The sequence below is a fragment of the Triplophysa dalaica genome, chromosome 1 (assembly GCF_015846415.1).
Source record: "Triplophysa dalaica isolate WHDGS20190420 chromosome 1, ASM1584641v1, whole genome shotgun sequence".
Classification (NCBI taxonomy): domain Eukaryota; kingdom Metazoa; phylum Chordata; class Actinopteri; order Cypriniformes; family Nemacheilidae; genus Triplophysa; species Triplophysa dalaica.
This window is the reverse complement of record NC_079542.1, coordinates 8001015-8026693: the sequence shown is the minus strand read 5'-3', so window position 1 is coordinate 8026693 and position 25679 is coordinate 8001015. Positions and strand designations below refer to the sequence as shown.

The window sequence follows — 25679 nt, the reverse complement described above, 5'->3', positions numbered from 1 at the left end:
TCTGGGGCACTATTGACTACCCCTGTCAATTTTTCCTACTATGGCAGTCAATAGTGGCCAAGAACTGTTGGGTTTCAAGCATTCTTGCAAATATCTCACAAATAATATCTTCCAAATAACTCAAGGGTGTCAGAATTGTTTTTTTTTGGATGCACTGTTCATTTAAGAAACATTGATGTTTAAGATAGGAAAGCTGAAACCTTACCACAATATGCTCCAATGGTGAAGCGTCCTAAAATCGTCATCTCAAATGATCGGCAGATTTTGGACATCCCCATCAGGCCTCCACCAATAAATGCGAGCAGGTTATTGATAAGCATTGCTTTTCTCCTATCATATTAAACAGAATATAAGATGAAACAAATACCAACAGTTTGAGACGTAACATGTTCACCAGTCAAACAACATTTAATCTACATAAGTCATCTACATTTTCGTGTTTCACAATTGTTGGCTGACTGACAATAGAATTTTTCAACTACTATAACGATTCAATTTCGATATCCATTGTCCTGACAATATATTTTGTAATAAGTTATGTAGGCTAGGACATGTGTGCAAACTTTCTTTTTGTATTTAATAGACACTATCCAAAGTGCAGTATATATTAGTTTGTGTATCCAATGGGAATCGGACTCATGACCTTGCCTTTACTAGTTACAAGAATCCTTACTGGAATGCTCTGAAGCCCATTTTTACCCAATGACACAGGACGTGATTATGACCTTAACTGACCATGAAACCTTAAGGGCAGGTTGTAACCTACACAACTGTTACAACCTGTTGCCACTGGAGAGCCATTAAGATCCCTTATCACTAAAAAGCATAGTTGTAGAAAAGCTTTGAAAGTCTCTCTGGAGAAATATCAGACAAACTCAGACATATAATAATAACTACATCAAAATTAATTAATCTAAACAACAATCCCTACTCTACAGTGTTTACCATTTTCCAACTCTCTCTCCTTATTAGTTTGTTCCATTATTTTGACATTGATCTTCTCTACCAATAATCACCTGCCAAAAAACTCTGCGACGATTCCCACAGAGAAGGACGACAACATGCCCCCAATGGAGAAGATGGCCACTGAGAGGGACCACAGAGATGTCAGTGTTTGTGGAGGGATCGGTTCTGAGTATCTTTCCATCCATGTTGAGTTATACTCCTGCTCAATGATCTGAGATGAGAGCAAAATGATGAGACATTATGACTCAAAATAGTCTTGTATGACACAGTTAAACTGTTTGCATGTCTTTAGATTAATACGCCACATCATATAATAAAACCTGAAAGACCTATAATGGTTCCCATGAAGTAAACAGGAACGTAAATGAATTAAGTAACCTGGATCAAGATTTGTGAAAAAAGTAAATATGGTTTAGATTAAAGAATACAGAAAACATTGGCATATACTTGAGATTGTATGCTTGTGTAGTATGTGTGTGTTAATATAGTTGTGAAAGTGCCTTTGAAAAAACTCCCCGATCATCTTTAAGAGTAATATAGATTTTATATTCAGGTGACCTGAAGACCTGTGATAAAACAAAGTGACTCCTAAATTCTGACCTTTCAGTAGATGAAACAATAACACAGGCATTAGCTGTGAGTTATTCTCAGCCCATCTGTGGAATTGTCACATCTAATATATCCCTCTCACGTACATTTTCAGAGAATGAGCTAGAATAAGTTGTATGTGGTTTACTGTACATCAGAAGAACAGACCTTTTATAACACCATTGTTTTCACACTAAAGCAGCTGATCATGATGCACTTTGGAGATGGAGACATGAATTTGTTTAGAAATTTATATATAAAAGCTCTGTGTAAACCTTTTCTAGATTAACAGAGAAATTAATGTATAAGCAATTAAATGAATATCTGGGGGATGTGAAGAGAATATGTTACTGTATAAAATTTCTAACAGTGTTTTTCCAATTCACAAGGTCTAGACTCCTGATAAGTTATTTAGTTGTGTCTCTTACCATAGAAGACAAAATAAGGAAGAAGGCTTTAAAGTGATAGTTCACCCAAAAATTCAAATTCTGTCATCATTTACACTCTTGTCATTTCAAACCTGAATGACTTTCTTTCTTCCACGGAACACAAAAGAAGATATTTTAAATTATTTTGATAAGTAGGCCTCTCTCTCTCTCTCGTGTCCATACAATAGAAGTGAATGGGGGCCAGTGCTGTTCGGTTACCATCTTTCTTTAAAATTTCTTCTTTTGTGTTTTGCCGAAGAACGAAAGTCATAAAGGTTTGAAATGACAATTTCTTATTTTTGAGTGAACTATCACTTTAAATGATTTATAATAATTAAACTCCTTTGCTTTAACTGTATAATAGTATGCCTAAAATATATATGAAGGTATGTTGTCATTCCTTTTTTATGACTAAACAGGTTAAATCAGTTTTTTAATCTTACCTTCTGAGGAGCATTGATCACTCCAATGTTGTAGCCAAACTGAAAGGAACCCAGTACAGCTGTAAACACTGATAGCGCGAGAGTTCCAGTTATACTCTGCAGGACATACAACACACACATCAGTGTTTACACTTGCAACATCACATGTCTGGTGAAGTGGGGAGATTTTTTATCTATTCAAAACATAAACAATTATCACTATATCATGCAATTTATTATAGCAAAGACGTTCAGTCTGCTGCTCATTTATGTATATGTTTCAATATTGTCTTTGTGCTTCATACAACATTTGGAATGTGAACTTTTGAATTAGCAGTACAGACCTCACACCTGTCTTTTCACTGACTGACAGGAGCGCGGGAAGAACCCGAACTCTTGTACTGTTTATATCTGCTGACTAACCACGAGAGTTCAAAATGTGCCTTTCTAACCAATGAGACTTTCTTCATCATATAACACTGGAAATAATATCTGTATTGGCACTAACTTATTTTAAAACGATACCCTTCAGAAGTTCTTTAAAACATTAAATTGTGCTTTAAGAAATAAATTTGATTGCTTAATGTTAAAAATATAAGTAAACTTAATGTTTGTTTAAGTTAAAAATATTTGCTGTTAATTATATTTAGTTTTAACATTGTTACAGTTCTGTGGGTTCTGTTGTGTTATGACCCTATTGTGTTGCATTTGGGCAAAGTTGTGTTTTGTAATGATGCATTCAAACATTGTCACGAGGGATAGATTGTGTCCAATGATTTCGGGTGTACATTTTGATCAGATATTGTTTGTGATGTTTAGACATGCTGGCATAATAAGTGGCCATTTTAGTGTTGTGATCAGAGGACTTATTTTTTTTCAAAAAATATTATGATGCAATGCTGTAACTTCTGGGTTATTAAAGGTAAACATTTGACCTTGGAACTTGTTGCCATTAACATATTTTTGTGTGCAATGTTGACATTATTATCTCAGTCTCACATTATAGACTGCAATATTCAATAGCAACTTTATCATGTACAAAAGCATAGAAAAAATTGAATTACCGTAGTATGATGAAGCTCTTTATGCTTTAATGAAGGTAAGCTTATATGATTTTATTAAAATACACTTTGATATTATAAGCATATATTACATAGAATCATAATCTTTTGTCATTACCTCCCGTCCTAACTGCTGAAACCCAGCCGGCATGACGCTGAGTCCTTGGTTCTCCCTCAAACCAGCGAGTGTAAAGTTCCAAAGATAATATTCCAAGATAACTGGTTTGTAAATCGAATTGGTCCTTAAAACAGAAATGTTATAAAATAATGTAAAACAAAAAAGCACAGCCCTTGGCACTTTCTGTAGTTAGCCTTTCCCTGTAACTCCAGTATCTAAAGTTTCCTCTATGACACAGTAGGTTTAAAGAGGAGGACATCAGAACACATGCTCGCTCACTCTTTGCCAGCAGTGATTTTTGAAGTTTGGGCTGAGGCAGATGGGAGGGGTTTAGATCTACGTGAAAGGAGTCGCAAGACTGGTTGTTTCCATTAGGTCCAGTCCAACAAGGCTGATATGCTTGTGCACACAATTTTCTTGACCTTATGTGTCATTGCATTAAAGGGGTCTGTATAAGAAATAATGGCCTTAATGTTTTGAGTTTTTCTTTGCATAGACCGAAAGATAATACAAATGAAACTTTATAGTTGAGAAAACAGACAAACTATTCACAAACATTTAGACATATATGATATTATATTCTCATTTAGGGGCTAAAAAATGTATCACTAAAGCGTATGTTTTTGTTTTTCGAGCATGTCATTTTCACATTATGAGTTAGACAAGCATTGCAGATGCCCACTGACAGTTTATCTAAGAGAGTATAACTGGGCCAACATAGTCTCCATTGTCCAGCTTTTCATAGCACATGTATCCCCTACTATTTTAGGACACATGCCTGCGGGGTCACAAACTCTGCCTATACCCCTCTGCAATTCATTCCTATGTCACACCAAAAGAATCCCTCCCGGCAACAGGTGGTCCTCAATTGTGGACTGTACCACTTATATCTTTACGTGTGTGACTCTTTTTTCAAGCTGTTATTTGCGAGCAGGGGGTAACGGGTTTGTGCTGCGACACAAAAGCAGTCAGCGACGCAATGGAAAAATGTCTGCTGACGTTCTCTCTGTTTATTAGCCCTGCCTTACTGCCCACTACACACCCCCGCCAGGTTAACACGCCCCCGGCTCACACCACCTTCTTTCACTCCCTTGTTTTATTCTCAGTTTACTCCCTCTGATGTTCTTGGCTTGGAAAGAGCGGGTGAACCCGACACCTGTCAGCTGAACGAAGGGCCCCAGCCAGAGTCATGTGCGCCTCACTCACTTAACCCAAAGAAACAAGATCCATTCAAGGTGTTCTCATCATGCAGATTCTTTATCAGTAGACATAAGATGTTGAAATTATATATATATTATATTGCAATATAATGTGGTATAATGGTTAAATTTATCGAAGTATCCAACGTCTCTTTTTTAGATGTGTATTAATAGGTAGGTTAATTGAAAGATCATTGGATCCAAAGAGTGAGGCGGACATCCAGACATGTTCTCAAGCGGTGTGACAGTCTGTTAGTCAAATAAATGTCATCCAAGTCAGATGATGGAATTGCTTTAACCAATTAAAAAAATATATGAACTGTATTTCTTAAATGCAATAATATTACTCTTCGGAAGCAACATTTTAACATCAAGGAATCAGATATACAGAATTGCAATGAAATACAAAATAGACCCACATTAGCACAGAATGCTTAGTCTATAGGCTATGTAATATACATTTTGATAATTCAGATTAATTTGGAATAAAATATATAGGCTACAGCATAAAAATGATTTATAGCACCTGCAGTGATGTAAAGCATATTTTAAACATTATAGCCAATCAATAAAAGTCTTTGGGAGATTCAAAGATTTCTAAGTATATGGGTCATTCTAGAATTGGGGGTACATTTTGTGTCTCCTAGATAGACCTTTTATTATTTTTCAACAAAAAAAATATTGAAACAGTTTTGAATAATTACACATATTATATCAAGCTATCACTAAAAATGATGTTGATATGTGTATTTAGGAACATTTTGTCTTGAAAATATAAAATTAAAGACTCCCTCTATACCTATTTTTGACCGTCTATGCCTCCTGAATCATACATTCAGCTTCAATTATTATTAAATAATTATGTCTAATTTTAATATTTTTGTCTACTAATTTATGTGAACAGTTGCATAAAACATCTATTGTCTGTATTATTTGTAATTTTAGTAATTAAAAAATAGAATTTTGTGTCTGTCCCTACGTTCTGTCAACTCTGTTAACTCTGTTATAAAAGGGCATAAAAATCTTTAAAGCGCTGATAGAAAAAGCATGTGACTTGCTCCAAGTTATGTCACTTCCTCTGGCGGGAAAATCTGGAAGGTACTGAGGTATGTTATTATTCATCCCTTATTAATTTGTACAAAATGTTTAGGATACACAAATAGTAGATTAATTATTGGTCAAATCTGTTCTTGTAATATTTCAGTGAATCTCTCGTTCACTTTTTAAAAACAATAATATGATGAAAATACATACATTTCAGTTTTAGACATGGCATGTGGTATCTGGTTTGAGGTTAGAATCTTGAGCTAAAGCACAAAATGGTGGAAAATGTCAACTCTGTTATTGTCAACTGTATATATTTGACCCAGTTTGTCTGTAACAGAGTTGACAGATTTTTCTGTTCGTACTTTGATTTTACAAGTTTAAGATCAGCAAATATTGAAAATGTTAAATTTAAAGTGTGTTCTATGAAAATAAAAAGTTTCACATAAAAAGAAGTTACTAATATTTGGTCCTCTTTTTCTATTTGAAATGTACCCGCAATTCTAGTATGACCCATATGCTAATTACACAAGAGGCATAAATATGAATTAACAGCAGATGAAAGGATGTAATAATCTACACAACACAGCTGGAGGATTGAAAAACACTGAAAATGTTTAGCTATCACAGAAGCTGTTGACCTCCAAATAAGAGTCAAGAAAATCTAATATCACTTTCGTTTACGATAGTCTTTGCATATCACTTTAGCGTTTATTGTTTCCTTAAATTGTAATTTTTTAGACAATACTGCTTTATTGGTGTTTTGATCTTAAATTCAAATAATGCGCCTCCTGTGTGTCACGTGATCGCGCACACGTGACCGCCCTACTCTTTCGATCTTGCCATTGAGGGACGCATAGATATCAGAACTAGATGCCCCATTAGCATCAGTTTCTATGGGCAGCTATACGTGGGTCGTCCGCCATATTGGAACGGTACCTGCCAGTCCGTGTTGCCAAGTCTACGGCTTTCCAGTGGTATTGGGTTACTCTGTAACTGTTGCTCCGGTTTTTTATCCACAGGCGAGAAGTGGAAGGGATTTGTTACATAGCTCTCAATCTTAAAATAGTTTTATTTATGAATGTCAAATTCTGTTATTTGGACTAGGGACGTTACGCTCGCTATGAAGGATCTGGCAACCCTGCCAAGCCGCTCTGTTAAAGAGCAAGCTGACCGTGTATGATTATGAATACATTGTTTTTGCATAAACTCAAACATTATTTTTTCTAACACATGACTAACAGCGAAAAGGTATCACATTTTTCGGGATTTAAAAACTGTAGCAAACTGTGAGTGACGTCAGTGGACCGTTCCAAGATGGCGGAGGCGTTTATGTGCCTGCCTTGAGAGCTTGAATTCGGCATCTAGTTTTGACATCTATGGAGGGAAGTGCCACTGCTTGAAAGTTTGCAAACATAACACGTGTATGCGTTTTATGTTTCGTTTTCTTCAAGAATATTAGGATTGAGTCCGGAGACATTTGGAGACTTGGGAGAAAAGTTTCACTGAGAGGCGAGGTATTGTTCCAGCACGCGGGTTTTAATTCGTCTTACAACTAGTGATCTAAAAACAACGAAAAATGTTATTAAAATATGCAAACAATGTGATTTGTTATAACGTTGTTGTTTTTTATTTACCAGTTAAACTGTTATCTGACGAGGTTTTGCGTTAAGGCGTTTCCTTCTGATTAAATGAAGGCCTAGTGCGAAGATATACTTTTATCTCTAAATACAGAGCTCTGATTTATTGTTTTCTAATGTCCAAATCGCAACACAATCGTTGATTTTGATAATTTCGTCAATTTTCTTTAATGTGTTTCCGACCACATGTTTGTTTGATTATCCGCCTGGATGGCCTAAGTCAAGTTTACTGACTTCCTTTGTTTGGGTGTTGAGTGACTGTGGAAAGTCCCTAAATTCAATATGGTGTGATTTCTTGATTCTACCCCAACACTCAAACACCATGTGTTGCCATGTGTTGGCTTAGATTTTGAATTGGGGAAAATGTTGGATTTTCGTGTCTTCATGCTTTATGGAACCAACTTCCAATAGAAACATTTCAGTTTGTTGGATCCGTGTTGTTTTTTCCACAATTAATAACGGTTTAGACATGCACGTGACATCTATTTTTGTGTTGCATTGCTTGTAATTTGCTTGTTTTGTCTGTTGTCTATGCTTGTAATGTTGTGTTCAAATGCATAATAAAATCGTGTCTGTTTTCTTCAGGGTTTTTTCTGCTCCCTTGTCTCCAGTGCACCCTAGTGGTCCCTCAAAAGACTGCAGGGAACAAGAGCCATGAGTGACAAAGAGCCAACAGGGTTGGCCATAACCCAGGACAATTTTGAGCAGATATGGAGTGGCATGTACGTCCAAGTTGTTTTAAACATACGGATAGTGAAGTGTCGTCATTTCAAAATAATTAAAACACTTTTATGAATCACACAAAAGGATAATGTGTTTGTGAATGTTTCTGTGTTTTTTGCATTTAATTTCCTGTTAACCAATTCGATTCAGACCATAACTTTTTAGAAATATACCTTCACATGTAACAAACAAGTTTTTTTCAATACTCTCTGTCTTCACTTCCTTAGAGGATTAAACAGTCTGCTTATTGATCTACCTCGTACGAACAGCGATGCTTGGCTCAGTGTTGTAAGTAGTTTTCTCCTTTGGCATTAACGGCTACATTAATTTTATTGCTGATAATTGACATTTCTCAAACCAGGAACAGAATTAAATATAAAAACTGGCGACTGTACCTAAATCAAAACCCTCTGCATTACTACAGGCGTTGCCCGAAGGCACTTTTGCGGAGAATTTTGATCTTCCTCTCACAGGCACCGATGATACTGCCGATGCACCCGCTAGTGTGGCCCCAGTTGTGGATAACCAACCTCCTACTTCCGCTGTAGTGCCCTCTACAACCGATTATCCTGGAGAGTATGACTTCAAGTTACGCTTCAATCAGTCCAGCATGGCAAAGTCCGCAACGTCCACTGTGAGTTATGAGAAAAACAAAAATTCCTCTTATTAAAGGGGTCTTATGGCGCGAACATTTGTTTTTCTTTGTCTTTGGTTTGTTACAAGTTGCCCATTCTTGTATTAGACACATTAAATTGCTCAAATTAAAGTGTCGCAACAAAAGATGCATTCTATCTATAAGCGAATGCGAAACCAGACCTGCCTGAAAAGTCGCGTGTAACCACACCCCGGGGAATGTACGTCACTTTGTAACATGATTTGACTAAGACCGCCCAAATCTAAACGCAAGTGAGGTGCTGCGTACTTGTAAATCTCATTGTATAGTCACCGCCGCAGCCATGTCGCGGCGACGCTGTGTGTTTCGTTGCGATGAGAAAGACTCTTTGTTTGCCCTGCCAGAAGATGAGACGACTAAAAACGAATGGTTCGATTTTATTAACAACACGGTTACAGAAAAGTACAATCCGAATGTTCAGGTTTGTGCAGCGCATTTCACCGAAGATTTGACGCAAGTTTTTTTGATCTGCAAATGGAGACACGCCTTAACGTGAAGACATCGGAAGTCCTAATAATCAGTAATGATGTTCCAACTAGAGGCAACAAATGTCGTCTTTATAATGTCTTTTATTTAGTATTTATTTGGGGTTTATTGTGGTGGGCGTAACACTGGTTGATCAAGAAGAGCAACAGCGCTCGTGTTATTTATTATGTTACCATTCCCTGCTGTAATGCAAGCTTGTTTCTATCTCACACAAACTCTGTATGATGTATATGGTTGTTTGTTTAAAGTCTTTATAACGTCGTATATAAAAGGTAAAACAGTTAGCTATCGATTCAAACTATTTAACATAATATTTTTTTATGAAACCTTCCCAATCCTTTACATCCTGCTCAAGTTGCGCTGGGAAAGTTGATGTATCGGCTTGATCATCTTCATTTTCCGAATCAGATTCGGGCTTGAAATGATATAAGGAAGTACCCATGACATTTTATAACCTTTCAGTGCAATTGCTTGGGAACCTGGGGCATGTTCAAGATCAAACCCATGTGCAAGTTTTGCGACGGTTTCCGGGTTGAACGACATGTTTCCTGGAAACAATGTGCAACAGGGTTTGAGATACGTTTTCTCTTGTTTGGTCACCTCAATAAGAATCAACATGTATAAAACCTACACGGTATTTAAGAGACCTCTCGCATTATGGGTCCAAGTAAAGACATTCAAATGTGTCTGCTGCAGCTTGGTATATGCAACTATTGAACATATCAGAAGAGACATATTTTGCAGTATTCTACACGTATTTATACCGATTTCATCAGGCTTCGAAAATTCTTCAAAGAGACGACAACAGAATTGCGTCATCACAACAGGGTGTACAACTTCACCACCGTTTCCGTTTAAAAAACGTTTTGTGTTCAGTCGGGGCTGAACGCAGGACTCATGATCCGAAAATGGAGAGAGGCGTTACATTTCCCTCACACTCTTGCAGTATTCAACAAATCGCTACGCACTGGTTAACTGGCCAAACATAACACACCTCGCTTTTCAGAGTGTTGAGCTTTGTAAAAAATCTGTGTGTTTCAGACAGGCGGGGCAAAGAGGATATTTTCATTTTAAAATATTGCGTCTTCTTAGGAATAAGCAAGAGAAATTGATAATGACGACCAGATGACTAAAATGTGATGCTGATTTAAACCGATCCATACAATAATGCTCAATTCTGAAGAAACTTGCGTTCTCTTACCGTGTGGTTTGTTCTTCAGTCTTTTCTTGTAGTTCCACAAGTAAACCTGCACTAAGGACCCTCCAGTTTGACATCATTCTTTATCAGAAACTCTTGTTTCACTTGAAAATGGGAGCGAATATCATGTCGACCTTTTGGAGCCAATAAGGTTGTGGGATGACAATAGTAACATAGCATGACCGGGCATGTCCTACGGCTACGTCACGTGTATTGCAAGGAAAGGGTTTAGACCCCCACCCTGTAAAACCACCTTATAGTGGGTTTTGGGTAAAACTTTTCAGCTTTGGAGGTAAAGGGAACAATGGGGAAATAGAAGTACGAAGGAAAGAAAGCTATATTATAAACTAATTGACTTTTTTTGAAAAGTTGCAACGTTGTTTCTCAAACACCACTTTATCCAGTACTTTATGAACGCCTAAAACTCCTAATTTAAGAGATAAGAATAGTTCTGCTTTTTAAATCCGTTTTTCTTTACAGTATTCTCAGAAGCTGAATAAACTGTACTGTCAGCTTGCAAAAACTTGCCCTGTGGACGTGCTGGTTGGGAGAGAACCACCTCAGGGTGCTGTGCTGAGAGCCACGGCCATCTATAAAAAATCTGAACATGTTTCTGAGGTGGTGATCCGATGTCCACATCACCAAAATGTGGCCGAAAACAATGAAGGTGTGTGTTTCTAGTTTTTGTTTCACTCTCTGTTGGCTCTCATTTTAAGTGCATTACTTTACACATGAGGGTCTGCACTATTTTCTGTGGTAAATAATACAGTTACAGATGCTTTTTAAACTGCCGATACATAAGGTTCTGAACTTGTAGGTTTTACTTTCTGACAGCATGCCCTTAACTCAAACTTTTACTTTAACAATTCAGAGATAATGGTATTGTAACCAAAGTTTTTTGGAAATGTCTTGATCGGTAGAGTTTAATGTTGTTTACCAACATAATTTCTACAGAAATCAAAGGCCAAGCCTAAAACAGAATCATTTAGGGTCTGTTCTGCGATGCAAATAAGTTGCCGTACACAGAACATTCCAAGTTCAGTGTTGAATATAATAAATGGTCTTATATAATACTTAACATAATATTGTTGCTGTCGGACTAAAAGCTTGTATCTTCCAAACTGCCACTTTACAGGAAAGGAATTAAAAACACTGCATTTAAAATATAGTTGTCAAACACTGTTGTCAAAGTTGACAAGCTCTTTGCTCACTTCTGTATTGGTTAAATGTTTGGTAATCCCACAGACAAACATGACCAATAGTGATGATTATTGTAAAAGTAAACAAATAAAAATGGAGATATGAATCTTCATTCTGACAGTGACTTATATTTCATATTTGGTAAATATAAATGTAGTTTTAAATAATTCATTCTCTGTATAAAGCCTCAGGATTTTTTTCTATCGTACTTGAAGTTTTGTTGCTTTTTCCAATAAAGATCCAATGAATTAAACTGGGTTGAGATCTCGCACCCAAATGTCATGATGGTAAAATGCATTATAAATATTATGCAGTCTCTTTATTTCAAAAGTCTAGCTGTTAGCCATATGTAATAATGTCTGAAACTTGGTAATGACTTATAAAGCTAGTCACTATTCACGCTGGTGTGTCTACTTCAAATGTCTCCGCTTTTCTTTTCTCAGATGTTTCTCAGCGTAACCATCTCATCCGCGTGGAGGGGAACTCAGGAGCCCAATACCATAAGGATTTGTTTACCAAAAGACACAGCGTGACATTGCCATACGTATCTCCACAGGTAGGTTGTGACCACACCTGGCAAAGGTCAATCTTCACATAGATTTTACTGCTTTAAATGTATCTAATTGTTTGGATGATTTTGGTTATCTCTCCAGCTGGGCTCCACGGCAACTACTTTCCTGCTGAATTATATGTGCAACAGCAGTTGCATTGGTGGTATGAACCGACGACCTATTTTAACTATCATGACATTGGAAACGTACGAGTAAGTCCACTACTTACGTTTCTATTTGCTGTCCTTGTGGTTTCGTAGTTGTGCTGGTACTGGAGACCAGGGCAAATGTTTGTTTTCTGTATTAATAGCGGACAGGTTCTTGGTCGACAGTGTTTTGAAGTACGCATATGTGCCTGCCCGGGCCGTGATCGCAAATCGGAAGAGGAGAATGTTAAGAGCATTACTGGGGAAAAAGTTACAGGGACAAAGAGAAGTAAGTGATTTGAAATGAGCAGACTGAAAGTAACCCGAATGGGTTGACAGACATGACATTTGTTGAAACTTTTTAAACATGTTATATTGTTGCTACTTTAAAATCACCATGAAATCCAAAAGGAGTCTTTGATTCCTGTTTTACACATTTTCAGCAGTGATTATTATAAATTATTACACGGCTCGTTGGAATGCTTGATTTTTGAATGGCCAGTTTGACATTTGCATGTTTCATTCCCGAATAACAACCTCTCGAAAAAAACACTCATTAACCAGGATGCAGCAAAATATTTTTACTGTTTTTTTTATTTATTTAAAAATGTTGTTTAATAGCATAAATTACATCATATTTACAAATGATTAAACCAAATTGCCTGTTCGTGACATTTGAACGTTTCTTACCTTAAAACCGAAAGTAAACAGCTTTTCCGTCGGAAGGTCTACAATCAATTAAAATGAGCTATTCAAATATTTCATGTCCAGTTTTTTTTCCAAGTAGCCGTGTCATACGTGGGATAATGTACAAGCAGCAAGCTGTTATCGCGAAATAAGCCCCGGCGGTGTGATACAAGACCCTCTGATTCGCTTCCGTTCCTTATCACACTGTTGGGGCTTATTTCTGCGGTATGAACCGGCTGCCTGTACATTATCCCTTACTTAACCGTGCACACCATTCTTTTTTTGTAATCTTTAATCAAAAACATTAAACTCCCCCGCTCAACAACAACTATCTACACATGACGTAAGCAACAAAAAACAGATTGAACTATACTCACCGTCCATTGGTCAGGCATTTTTTGCCCTCTGCTCCAGGCCCAACTTAAGACAAACTAATAAAAAAGGAAATGGCAAAACAAAGCCCCGCCCTACATTTTTTTTGTTAATTTCAGAAGCCGTTTCACTCGGTTATACTCACAATACGGAAAAGTCAGTCAGTTGCAAGTTCTTTTTCATGGTGACTTTACGATCGGAGAACTGTACAATTTTAATGTATAGTTTTCAGAACAAAAACATTGTACAACTATACATGATGATCTACTTCTAAAATAATAATAATAATAATAGACTTAAACAATTAATTTTTCGTCTCTTTTTCACGTCAGAACGCCAGAATCAGTTCAAAGAGTCCCTTCCCACACCTCATTCTGCATCCAAGAAGATCAAGAATGACAGCAGTAGCGATGATGATATATACATTCTGAATGTGAGTTACAAAAGAATTGTTTTATAAAAACAATGCAGTTGTATGTATCATGTATCTTTGCACAAAGTGGAAGGATTTGTACACGATCAACCCTTTTTTCTTAGATTCGGGGCAAGGAACGCTTCGAGATGTTAAGGACCATAAACAATAGTTTGGAATTGATGGACGTGATGCCAGATGCAGAACAGCAGAAATACAGAATGAAACGGTATGTCTCTGGTAGCCATTTTGTGTGTTGCCAATTGAGTAAACAAATACACAAAGATGAATTTGTTTTCCTTTTCCTTGTAGGTCTCAAAAGAAGCATGATCAGCCCTGCGTTCAACTGAAAGCTGGAAAGAAACTGCTTGTCAAAAGTGATATCGAATAAAATAAATGTACTGTTTTGATTCAGTCATGTGAGATTTGTTTATCATGTATGCTTAAGTTACATTCCTGTGCGCACATCTGCCTGTTTTCTACTTTTATGTCTTCTGCAGTTGGGTGTTTTGAATTTGTATGTAATATAAAAAAATTGTTGAGTTTGTATGTTTTTAATACATTTTTCGCTTATTATTGTCATTGAAATAAAATGCATAATTTCAAAAAAAATCTGAGTTCATTTTTCTTTGGTTATGTTTAGATACCCTTGCATTGTAGTAGCTACAATTTTTGCATATGATTGTTATATTCTGGGGTTTTATGTTGACCATTTAAGATGCATGTACTTTTACACAAAGCTTTGTTTGGCATCTGCAAATTGTATTGTAAAAATATCAGATTAAAAATATATTTTTTCTTTAGCTGTGTTTGATTATGACCTAGGGTTTCCATGAGCATGGGTTTGATGGAATATATGAACACCCACTGAAAAAGTAAATATTACTATACTGTCGAGCAGCAAATGTTCTTGACTTGTTGCTATATTGCCAAGGTATCATTCCAAAACAAGGATTATAAAACGTTCTAAAACAAATTGTGTTCAGCCGTGTTTAGTACAAGAAATGGATTAGGTGGCTGACTTGTTAAATTTCCAAAGGGGACAGATGGTGGCAACTCTATTTGCATGAGCATCTGTATTAAAGGAAAATGGTCATCCTACACCTTAATAATAGTAATAATGTCTATTTTGTCTTCTTCCTGTATAGTTGCAATACTCCTTGCAAATATTTGAAAACATTTTGACGTTTGCATATTGTGATGTAGAATGCAAAGTGTGCTGTTATACAGCACACCACAGAATAAGGAAGATCAAAGGACAAGCAGACGTTCCAGGTATAGTGACTGTTTTATACCTACTATTTATGATTCTATTAAAGCTACATTAACTAAATTGACCTTTCTTTTATATGTTTAAAACTTTTTTTGTCTTTTAAAAACAAGGTACTTCTCCCTGGTGACCTGAGGTTGCTGAAATCAAGAGGCTTAAAGGATGCGTGTACTGTGGCTGACACTTCTCCTGGGTAAGTTTGTAAACTGTCATATGTCTTTTCCTTTATTTGTTACTTAAAAGTTGAGAGAACAGCTTTGAATATTTGTATAGTATACATTAAACATCATGAGAGGTAAAGGTTATTCATTTAAAGATTCCTTGATTTGCTTTTTTGCACGTTTATATAGGTGTTTTTGCTTTTTCACAAAACCATTCAACAACAAAGTATAGAACAACTGTCCTAAAGATTTGAAAGACAAATGTATATAACATACAAAGTTTGATTCGGAAAGGTAATGTTTAGTAATGATGATAGATGCAATACCATTATCCTGAATCTTATCCGTCATCTGATCATACTTCTGTTTTATCTAATCTTATTATGTTTAATATTAATAATATATTGGCAATTAACCTTAGCAGAGTAATAAATACTTTTATCAATGACTACAGGTTACAAATTCTTAAAGATCCCCTTGTGGTATTTTTTTTAAGGTTGTTTATATATGATATCGTTTTAATATGCTTTAAGACAAACAGTGTGCAGATTCATAAGTCAAATTAATTAATCCTTGCTGAGTATATTTCTTCTTTAAACACTTGGACTGATCAGATAGTCTGAGTGGGTGACTGGGTGGAGGCAGGACTAATTTTCATATTTATGCATCTGCGTATACTAAATGAAGCAATGGAGTGGTTCACTTCAAAATAAGCCCCCGTTGACTTTTTATAGTCATTTTTATCCCTGCAACTATGGAAAGTCAATGGGGTCTTATTTTAAAGTGAACTACTCTCTTAACGGGTTAAATCACCTACTACAAGGGGGCTTCAATAACTTGAGCAGTAATAGGTCAATGATTATGAATGCATTACTTCAGGATGTTCTAAAATATGTCTCCACGTTTTATTAATTACCACAGACGTGTCATTATTAATGTGCCTTAACCTCTGGCATGCAAGCATCTTTACCAGATCACTTGCCCATGTTCCAAGCTTCGGCATCGGATGCTACATGATTTGCATTTACAGCCTCAAAAGACTTCCTGTATAACCTGTTTACGCTAAAGTTTGCATAACCCAACCTGAATGATTTTATTTTCTTCTGATATTTGCATTGGATGTACAGTAACAAGCATGGCCAGTAAAACATTAACAGTTGTGAAGCTTTTAAAAACAGAATATAGCGACCATTTGGTAAATGCATTTAAAATGATGATGTCTCTCCTATAAATTGATCAAATCAGGATCAGTAATATGGGCAGAGGAGCAGTATTTTCACCATTCCAATCCCACCACATGGGATGAAGCCAGGCAGTACTGTCAGGCCTGTTTCAAAGACCTGACGACCATCACTTGCAGGAACGTCCACGATCTTTTGCAGAAACTCGGCAATTCAGACTTCTGGGTTGGGCTTCGCAGGAGCTTCAATGGCTCGATCATACCGTGGTCCAGGTGGTCCAATGGTGACCCTGTTTCATATCAGAACTGGTATCCTGGCCATCCTGTACCAAAGGTAGAAACATGTCCTTTAACTCCGAACAACACCTCGATGAACTCAACCGGGGCACCAAAAGCAAACAACACAGAGGAGCAGTGTCCCCTAGTGTTGGAAATACTTAACTGCCTAAATTTGACACTTGGTGAGCTTGAAAATATAACCGGTCCCTTGGTCAATCCGACTCCTCACAGTTTATACAGTAGCCCACTGCCCACTGTTAATATCACTTCTAATGAAACACAAACATGCGACATCAAAGCTGAAAAATATATTGAGGATTCTTGTTTGGCCCTGCTCAGCTTTGGGATGTGGAAGGAAAAAGAGTGCAATGAAAGTCTTCCATTCATCTGTTATGATGGTAAGACATCATTTTTGAACTAATTTAATGTCAATGGCAAATGTGACCCTGGATCGCAAAACCAATCTTAAGTAGCACAGGAACATTTTTAGTAAAAGACAAAAATATGTTGTATCGGTCAAAATGTCAAATATCATTACGATATTAACTAAAGATCATTTTCATGAAGATATTTTGTAAATTTCTCACCTTAAATATATAAAAACTTTATTTTTGTGAGTTTGTATTTATTCAGCTTTCAGATTTTGTAAAAATCTCAATTTCGTAAATTGACCTATACGACCGGTTTTCTTGTCAGGGTCACAAATGATGTCTGAGATAATAGTTAAATAATCTTGTTAAATGTTGGATTCATATTTTAAATAAAAATGTATTACATATTTGTGCAATTATACCACAACATCTGCCCTCTGTAGAACGTTTTTTTGGCGAAATAAACATTTCTAATGTGACCAAAAGTGAGGGCCATGTGAACTGGAGTCAGGGACCAGGGAACATTAGCAACTACACAGTGAAAGTCACAGGGGGGCATGAAAGTAATGTGACAACCATGGTCAAGATACTGAAGAACCTCACGTCAGGAACTCTATACAATGTCCAGGTGTACCCTGTGAAATGTGGCAGGCATCTCAACCCTCAGAATATCTCTTTCTATACCTGTAAGTACACCTGGTGTACATGGTGCATTATTTTGAAGCACAAAAATCGAGTTTTGATAATAAAGCCAATGGAATTATATAAAGATTTTAAAATATGTTTTTATCTGCATTTGACATTTATTTAGTAAGCGGGTGCATTTACAACATAAATGAGAAGATTTGTGATTTCTTGCAGCCCCATCTGATGTTTATAACCTGACAGAAATGAATGTGGATGATACTAGCGTGCGACTGAGCTGGAATCATTCTGGAAACTGTGATTTTTACTTAATAACAGACAAGGACAAGCCGGACGAGCCAAATACAATCAATACAACTGAAATTAAGATATCTAATCTTGTACCGGGGAAAGAGTATACCTTCACTGCTTGTGCTGTAGTGAATAGGACTACCAAAAGTGTGTCGGCAAGCGTTTCTTTTTTCACCAGTAAGTGCAGATGGGCAGCAATTTCAAGTTGCCTCATGAGACATAGTGCTTTAAACTGTATGTGAATTACGTCAACATTAAAGTTCCATGTTTTAATAAGTTAATAACTTTTATTGGAATGTTTTTCAGAGCCTTCACGTGTTTTGAATCTAACGTCAGCTGATAACAACTGTACAGTCATAAGTGCTTACTGGAAAAAACCTGCAGGAAACCATTCAAGTTACAATATTTGTCTTAATGAGGCAAGTAACAGCCAGTGTGAAAACCACTGTCAGCCGGGAAACTGCAATCAAACAAAAGTCGAACATTTCACCTTTACAGATAAAACACCTGGCATGAAATATTGTCTGTGTGTGGCAGCACTAACAAACAACAGCCAGTTATCTGGAGAAATGGTTACAATTGCAGCATACACACGTGAGTTTAGTCTTAAAAATATTCTCTTCATTTGTTTTTATGCATTCTACTGTATTTTGTAATATTAAGCAAGTTTCGAGGACTAAATAGATACACTGGCCTATGCTACATATGAAAGATCCATAAGGAGGCTATAAATTAAGGAATGCCAAGATTTTATGCAGACAAACATTTATCAATGTCATACCACTTCCTTTTTGTCCTTTAAACTTGTGTTCTTAGCGAACCAAATATTTTCGTTATTTACATTTTACATTTGCAAACTGTACACTTTCCTTGAATTCCTTCCATGCAGGTCCAGAAAAGGTGGAACTTCTGAATTTATTTCCATCTAACCAACACATTTTCGCCAGTTGGACAGTTAATGGACACTTTAAAGAATTTTTAGTGAGCATTGAACCAGCAGGCTTAATAAAAGAAGATCGGACACCTTATAAAAACTACAATTTTACGGGGCTTAAAGCAGGAGTACACTACACTGTAAAAGTCACCACCCTTTCAGAGAAACCCGACTTGAAAAGTGATCCTGTTTACATATCAGACTATACTAGTAAGTAAAATCGTTAGTATGGTTTTTAGACTACTCATCCATATGCTTTGTATTGTTCATCAGATTCATATTTTGTTAATAAAATATTAAATAAACTCTGATTATACTCGCAGAACCTACTCCAACACCATGGGTAACTGCCATTGTTCTTAATGAAACTTCCATATCTCTAACCTGGGGAGTTCCAAAAGAGTCAGAGGGAGCCTCAGATATTAAATATGAAGTGACGCATCATTCTGCTTATTGGAACTCAACAAACTCTACCCAACAAGATAAAAACCTTACCTTTGTTGGTTTACGGTCGGGAACAAATTATAACTTCAGTGTCAGTGTTAAGGCTGGCAATTTGACGAGTCTTCCAGTATTTGCTTCTAATCAGACAAGTACATTTATTTCATCTATTACATCAGTTACATATGTTTTGAGACGTCATAAACTGATTCTACAAAAAAATACTGCAATGTATATTCTGTGATGTTTAAAGTCTCCATATTTATTTTAGAGCCTTACAGGAAGACGTTGACATTTGCCATGTTGTGTACCAGTAAAACCCCACTTCTCTGTAGCGAGGGTCAAACTCAGACTGATACACTGAACGAGGTGAGGGATCATCACAGCAAACTTTACAAAGCAACTCTACACATTTGCAGCATTACCATCACATGCACATGGACTTGTTTGTTGGTAAAGAAAATGAAAATGAGAGTAACAGAATAACAAACCTGATCTCAAAATTCGATTTAAGTTAATATAGAAATGAATATGCTTAGTCTTAATTATATTTATTCCCTATGCCTTATTCCAGTTTCTTTGTTTTGTTTTCAAATGAAATGAATGCTATGTGTTTTAGCTTGAAGGGTCCTGCAACTCAAATCTAATAATTTACTCCATCCTTTTTTTTCAGCTGACAAAGAATTTTAGTAAAACATTTTTGGGGATTCACTGGAACCTTACAATGGTAGTAAGGAAATGATGTCACACACCATTACTACAACAGACGTCTGGTTTGTAAAAATAGCATGACTGATGATGCAGTGTCTTGTAATATTGTATGGCATAACATCAGCAAATATACATTTTATTTATAATTTTAAATTAATTCACCCTCTTTTTAGGATCAGTGATTTGATCGAACCCATATTTACTGCTGAAAATAGAAATCACAGACCATCAGTCACGTTTCAGCTCCTCGCATACCACCATTCTTCCGAGTTGTGCATTGTTTCTTCATTTATATTAAACTATAATTTTACTATTTTTAACCATTTTTATAGTTTTTACCGCGAAAAAGGGAAATTCATTTTTCTGTAATAATGTTCTAAAATGTAATTCTCTTTGCAAAATTGTAAAAAAAAAACTGAATTTGAAATGGTGGGGTGGCCTGGCTGGGTGCATAGTGGTGGCGGTTATGGTCATAACTTTGACTTTGGCAGGAATATATTATTTCTTGATAGTTACCAATATATAATTGTTTTGCATTGTATATTATTGTTTAGTCACACATTGTACTGGATTATTTTAATACCGCAGATTTACATTGCTAGTTAAATTGAGTTTGATTGTTTTTTAGTTTTCTGTCAAGATTGGTGTAATTATTTAGTGAACTATTCATGTATGCTTGTTTTCATTTAAAATAAAACCTTGCCAAAAAACTCTACTGCCTGACAGTTATTATTTAACTCTTAGGCCACACTACAGGTGTATGCATGTTTAGAGTGTTTCAGTAATGCAAAATAAATCTCAGGTCCATGTTTTCTTTACCAATTTTGTAATTTTGGAGGGTTGCGGATACAAAAATAACCAAAAGGGGTGGTGTTAAACTTTTGTTAAAGTCTGGACACTAAAGCGTGACTGAAAAACAGATTTAAAGGAATTTAAAATATATCTAAATATAATATCTTAACATAACCAGGTCTCTCTATTCTTCTGGAGCATCGGTATGTAAAGAATGACATTGATAAATAGTCTACAAAGCGAACCTCTAGTTTTTTTATGGACGAGATGCGCTTTAATTGTGTCTGTGGTTTCCTTAAAGCAAAGGCCTATACATGTCTTCTTTGGCACCATCATAGTCAGTGACCAAAGGCACCAGTAATCGGTGATGTATTTAATAAAGGCTGTTAATTGTAGAGATCTAAAGGGAATTGTGTGCATTTAACTGTTATATTAGGCCTATATGTAAGAAAAACAAACAATAAAAAAAATGATTAATAAAGAGCACCCGTATACGTCTGTGTTAATAAAGGTCAGCCTCATCTGTAAAAAATCGGAATACCAAAATATTGATTCTGCTTGTACCTGTAATTGCAGGTAGCCTAAATTATGAGGTAAATTATTAAGTTGACTCTTTCTGGTGTAACTTTTCGGTGTCACAACAGAAGGAATAAATGAATGAATGAGAGACTTTCGTAAAAAAGATGCTGAAAAATGAAGGTTATGTGGATGCCAAATGTTCAGTATGGAATGAAAACAGCACAGGGAAGAAAATTGTATGTGCAGCAGCACTTTCCTCTTATCATTATCATTCTGCTATAAAGCTTCACAACCTCTGTGACTTTTCCGTCTTCAAAAATGGACAGAGCTGGATCCATGCAAATGATTTTGTCTTACATGAACATACTTTCTCATATTTAGATAATCAAATATGATTTGACTAGCCCTTTAAACAATTAGCCCATAAAATGAAGGGTATACTCATGACGCTGTGAACGAAGCTTTCCTCAACAGTTCATTCACATCTTGCACTCTTATGTAGGATTTATTTTATTGTGCCTATACATTTTCACTCATTCGTCTTCTACATTTATGTCTTCAAATAATATCTCAGGCGAAGGACATCACTAATTAATGATGTGATCTTAATGAGGTGTTAATGATCAGTCTAAATGCTGGAAACTATTATGGATGCAGAGACCTTATAGTAATTCTTGTTACAAATAATTATCATTAATAATTTTTAATTGATTAAAACAATTATTAATTTGTTAATCGTAGTGAATGTCATGTGTAGCCATTTGTGTGTTCGTTACGGAGATAAAGGATGTGATCGGGGGGGTTTACATCATTTTGTGTTATTTTCTTGGCATCTGATAGCGGTTGGACCCGGAAACGGGATGAGTGACGTCAGGTTTAACAAGCGGATTGGATTCCAGTCTGATTAAAGTATAAATTAGTAATCATGTGGTGCTTTGCATTGACTATTTATGTGTAAGAAATGGGCGTGTATAGGGCGGGATATGAGGCTGATGTGCGTACGCACACTTGCAGGTGACCTATGATTTATAAAGCGAATATTGCTTACAGGTGTTCGTACGCACGGTTTTAGAAGTGTGAATATTTTTTGGCGTACGTTATTCAGGGATTTCGGGCGCACGCACACTTTTAGTAAGGATCCTACACACAGTTTTTTAAATGAGACCCAATTCCAAGATGCCAGGATTCGTCGGGCTCAAATTGTGAAAGAGTGGTTCGGGGAGCATGAAACATAATTTCCACACATTTGGCCGCCAGACCTTAACTCCATTAAGAATGTTTAGGATGTGGCGGAGAAGACTTTCCGTAACGGTCCGACTCTTCCATCATCAATACAAGAATTGGCGAAAAATTACTGCAACTCTGGACGGAAATAAATGTTGTGACATAGCACTGCACTTTATCCCCCACTAGCACGCACAACTTTATACATTGTCTTACTGTAATACACAATAAATATCAATCATTGTACACTACGCACATTGTGTATACATTCGCTGCTATTTATTTAGTTATTTGTAAATTATGTGTCATTATCCTGTGTAGGCTACACTACGCACATTGTGTACATTTGCTGCTGTGTATTGTTATTATGTATATTACGTGTCATTTGTTGTATTCTGGTGTAAAACTTGTACAGAAATGTTTACTGTGTAAATGTGTACAAGAAATGCCTATCATTCTGCCATGTTGGTTGGAACTGCACCCAAGTTGATCACCTACTGTTGCACCTGTGTATGGTTGAGTGACAATAAAGGGATTTGATTTGAGAAGCTTATCGAAACGATTTTAAAAAGCGGCGGCCGCCAGCGGCTCGCCCGCAAACGTGTTTGCGATTACGCCTTTCTGACGCTTCTACTGCCTCCGTAGCCCCGCCGGTGGTCCGCCGACTCATTGCTATCTGGGATACCACTGCGAATATGTGCCGTATCAAAGCTAAAGGCGGTCCAACGAAATATTAGTGTGTGACTTATTTTTGGAAGGGCAGTGTATAGCCTATTAGATTGCACAATAGTAATACAAACTCATAATGGCACCAGTGTCCCAGCACAAATGTGCACAGATGAGTCCCATTTTGTGTTGTGCAAATTCTTCAGTCTGTATGCTGTAAAACGACGCACCGATCAGTTTCTCAAATATTAAAAGAAAATGCCTATAGAAGCCGACTGTAGCATTAAAAGAAAGGCAACCTTAATGTGCAGAACTTAGCCTACCTATTCAGAATAAATCAGACAAAACTGTCCAAGATGTTTCTAAAATTGGAAAAGAGAAAAGGTGAGGTCCAATCCCACATGTATTCCGCGTCATGTGATCTTGGCGTCACACAGCTGTGCCTCCACAGCGCCAATGAAAGCTATTGTAGCAATACTTCTGAATTTAAGTATTAGGCAACATCCACTTAAGACCATTTACCAGACAGCTCGCAGTACTCCACCATGGTGTCTTGTTACTCAAGATCTAGACGCAACCCGTGAGACAAATCTGCGTCTAAAGGAAACCGTATTGGAAGTATGAGCAAAGAGAACGTGATTTGCCGACCGGCCTCTTTAAAATTTACTATCGACAACATTCTTAATAAAGATGCATTTGAAATAAGGAAGGCTACACTAGATGTCGCTTATCAATGCAGCAAAGACCGAAGGAATCAGTCACCACATACCGACGAATCAGGTAGGCAGCAGCACCACACTATTTTGCATAACTTTTGTCACGTAGGCTATTTCACATTTATTTGTTTTATTGTCTTAATAGTTAATAGTTGTTATGTCTAAACTTTCAGTGCGGCCGGTCATCGCATGTGCTTTCAACTTGAATGAAGTTGAACAAGAGGATGCGCAAAGACTGTTTGACATGTGTCGCAAAACGGAAAGCCTGAGGAACATCGTAGAGGATCACGGCGAACAGAAAAGCGTAAAAAAAAAAACCCCACTAATAAAAAAGAAAACGCGCACAATTTTCTCCAAAAGACAAATTTTCCAGTTGGAAGCGACATTTGACATGAAAAAATACCTGAGCAGCGCCGAGCGAACCTGTCTTGCTAACTCTCTCCAACTCACAGAGACGCAAGTGAAAATATGGTTTCAAAACCGTCGAAATAAGTTGAAACGGCAGTTATCTACGGATTGTGATGGATCCTGTTCACCTGAAGACATGACACCTAATCCTCTAAAGACTTTGCAGTTACCCAGTTTATATAGCGAACGTGTTGGCAACGTTGCATGGAAGGGATGTTTTATGCCTTTTCCCTTGATGTATCCTGGAAGCCCACCTTCATACTTGTACCTTTCCAATTCAAGTAACTATTTCAGTATTTTCGATCGAGATGCGTAATTTTTGCGATGCATTTTGCTTCAATGCTTTTTATGAAAATAAAATGTAACGTCAACGTTTTTTAGCCTAAAAGTTATACCCCAGTCATAGCTTGGCGCACATTTAAACAACTTATAAATACAAATATAGGCTAATAATTGACAGTTAAAGGGGCTTACATATTTGAATTTCTCATCGGATTTTAAAGCCCAAACTGGAGGCTATTGCTCTGTCAGAGAAACCAAATGATCAATATTAGGCCCATACTATTATTAAAAAGAAGTGATAATTTACCTGTTTGAGGCTTTGTTGACATATCGATATTGCAAATTGTAAGGAATGATAATGGAGTCTTAGATTTTTTGTATGTGTTCATTTAAACGAGGACTAGCCAAACGAAATTGACATTTCTTTTTATAACTTGGCCTTAGTTTTATACAGTTTAGCTGTATGTTCAATTTAGTTGGGGTGTATTTTTACAGCGTCTACAAATTATAACAGAATCAAAAACAATTGTTCATCTTAATTTATCAGTGCAGTTATTTAAAATAAGATCAAATGTACAATAAATGGTACAATTAAATGTAATAAATGTACAATAGAAAGGTGTAATTATGGCCCGTTGATATTTCGAAGTAAGTCTGTTAAGGGTTACTCGCTCTCTTCGGGTCACTTGCTCCGCTGCCTGAAGTGGGCTGCCTCCTTCCTGTCACAACCATTTAAGATCCAGTCCCAGTTAACCTGTGCATTCAACCACTTAGTCTGCGAGGAATGCATTTGATTGCTTTGATAATAGCCCCATTCCCCTGCAAAGACAACTGGAGCATATTTGCCTCGTTTTCATATAAAACAGAGTGAAAAG

General features: G+C 36.5%; 3 protein-coding genes across 5 annotated transcripts in view; 2 read left to right on the top strand and 1 right to left on the bottom strand.

The window, feature by feature from the left end:
* Positions 1 to 25679, bottom strand: part of LOC130424428 (solute carrier family 2, facilitated glucose transporter member 4-like) — a 42891-nt gene that overhangs the window by 4824 nt on the left and 12388 nt on the right. Inside the window, exons 1-5 of one of the 2 annotated variants that reach the window (XM_056750075.1) lie at positions 8585 to 8602; positions 3584 to 3707; positions 2426 to 2521; positions 1017 to 1177; positions 206 to 330 (exon numbers count right to left, since the gene is read on the bottom strand). In XM_056750075.1, coding sequence (XP_056606053.1) covers positions 206 to 330; positions 1017 to 1177; positions 2426 to 2521; positions 3584 to 3616 — 415 coding nt within the window. In that variant the 5' untranslated portion in view covers positions 3617 to 3707; positions 8585 to 8602. Of the gene's footprint in view, positions 1 to 205; positions 331 to 1016; positions 1178 to 2425; positions 2522 to 3583; positions 3708 to 8584; positions 8603 to 25679 lie in introns of those variants that run through there. The other variant, XM_056750072.1, reaches the window with a different exon arrangement.
* LOC130424437 (cellular tumor antigen p53-like) lies at positions 7136 to 14717 on the top strand. The gene is made up of 11 exons (XM_056750084.1): positions 7136 to 7343; positions 8052 to 8188; positions 8417 to 8477; positions 8614 to 8823; positions 11027 to 11213; positions 12190 to 12302; positions 12400 to 12509; positions 12608 to 12732; positions 13835 to 13935; positions 14040 to 14143; positions 14227 to 14717. The coding sequence occupies exons 2-11, from the start codon at positions 8121 to 8123 to the stop codon at positions 14303 to 14305; spliced, it is 1158 nt and encodes a 385-aa protein (XP_056606062.1). The 5' UTR covers positions 7136 to 7343; positions 8052 to 8120; the 3' UTR covers positions 14306 to 14717.
* LOC130424417 (receptor-type tyrosine-protein phosphatase eta) lies at positions 15154 to 20912 on the top strand. Of its 2 annotated transcripts, XM_056750058.1 has the most exons (11): positions 15154 to 15189; positions 15298 to 15377; positions 16591 to 17202; positions 17619 to 17861; positions 18037 to 18288; positions 18418 to 18705; positions 19001 to 19255; positions 19369 to 19638; positions 19758 to 19855; positions 20160 to 20259; positions 20371 to 20912. In XM_056750058.1, exons 2-10 carry the CDS (start codon positions 15347 to 15349, stop codon positions 20226 to 20228), a joined length of 2118 nt encoding a protein of 705 aa, XP_056606036.1. In that variant the 5' UTR covers positions 15154 to 15189; positions 15298 to 15346; the 3' UTR covers positions 20229 to 20259; positions 20371 to 20912. The 2 variants fall into 2 exon arrangements, with proteins under 2 accessions (XP_056606036.1, XP_056606028.1); XM_056750050.1 differs by having other exon boundaries at positions 20160 to 20912.

What these genes read in the sequence shown, in the direction of transcription:
- LOC130424437 (XM_056750084.1), top strand. Translation starts at nt 8,121, where the DNA reads ATGAGTGACAAAGAGCCAACAGGGTTGGCCATAACCCAGGACAATTTT. An exon ending in TGTGGCCGAAAACAATGAAG is followed by an intron (nt 11,214 to 12,189) that starts GTGTGTGTTTCT and finishes TTCTTTTCTCAG; the next exon opens with ATGTTTCTCAGCGTAACCAT. An exon ending in ATGATATATACATTCTGAAT is followed by an intron (nt 13,936 to 14,039) that starts GTGAGTTACAAA and finishes CTTTTTTCTTAG; the next exon opens with ATTCGGGGCAAGGAACGCTT.
- LOC130424417 (XM_056750058.1), top strand. Translation starts at nt 15,347, where the DNA reads ATGCGTGTACTGTGGCTGACACTTCTCCTGG. An exon ending in TACAATTGCAGCATACACAC is followed by an intron (nt 18,706 to 19,000) that starts GTGAGTTTAGTC and finishes CCTTCCATGCAG; the next exon opens with GTCCAGAAAAGGTGGAACTT. An exon ending in TTACATATCAGACTATACTA is followed by an intron (nt 19,256 to 19,368) that starts GTAAGTAAAATC and finishes TTATACTCGCAG; the next exon opens with AACCTACTCCAACACCATGG.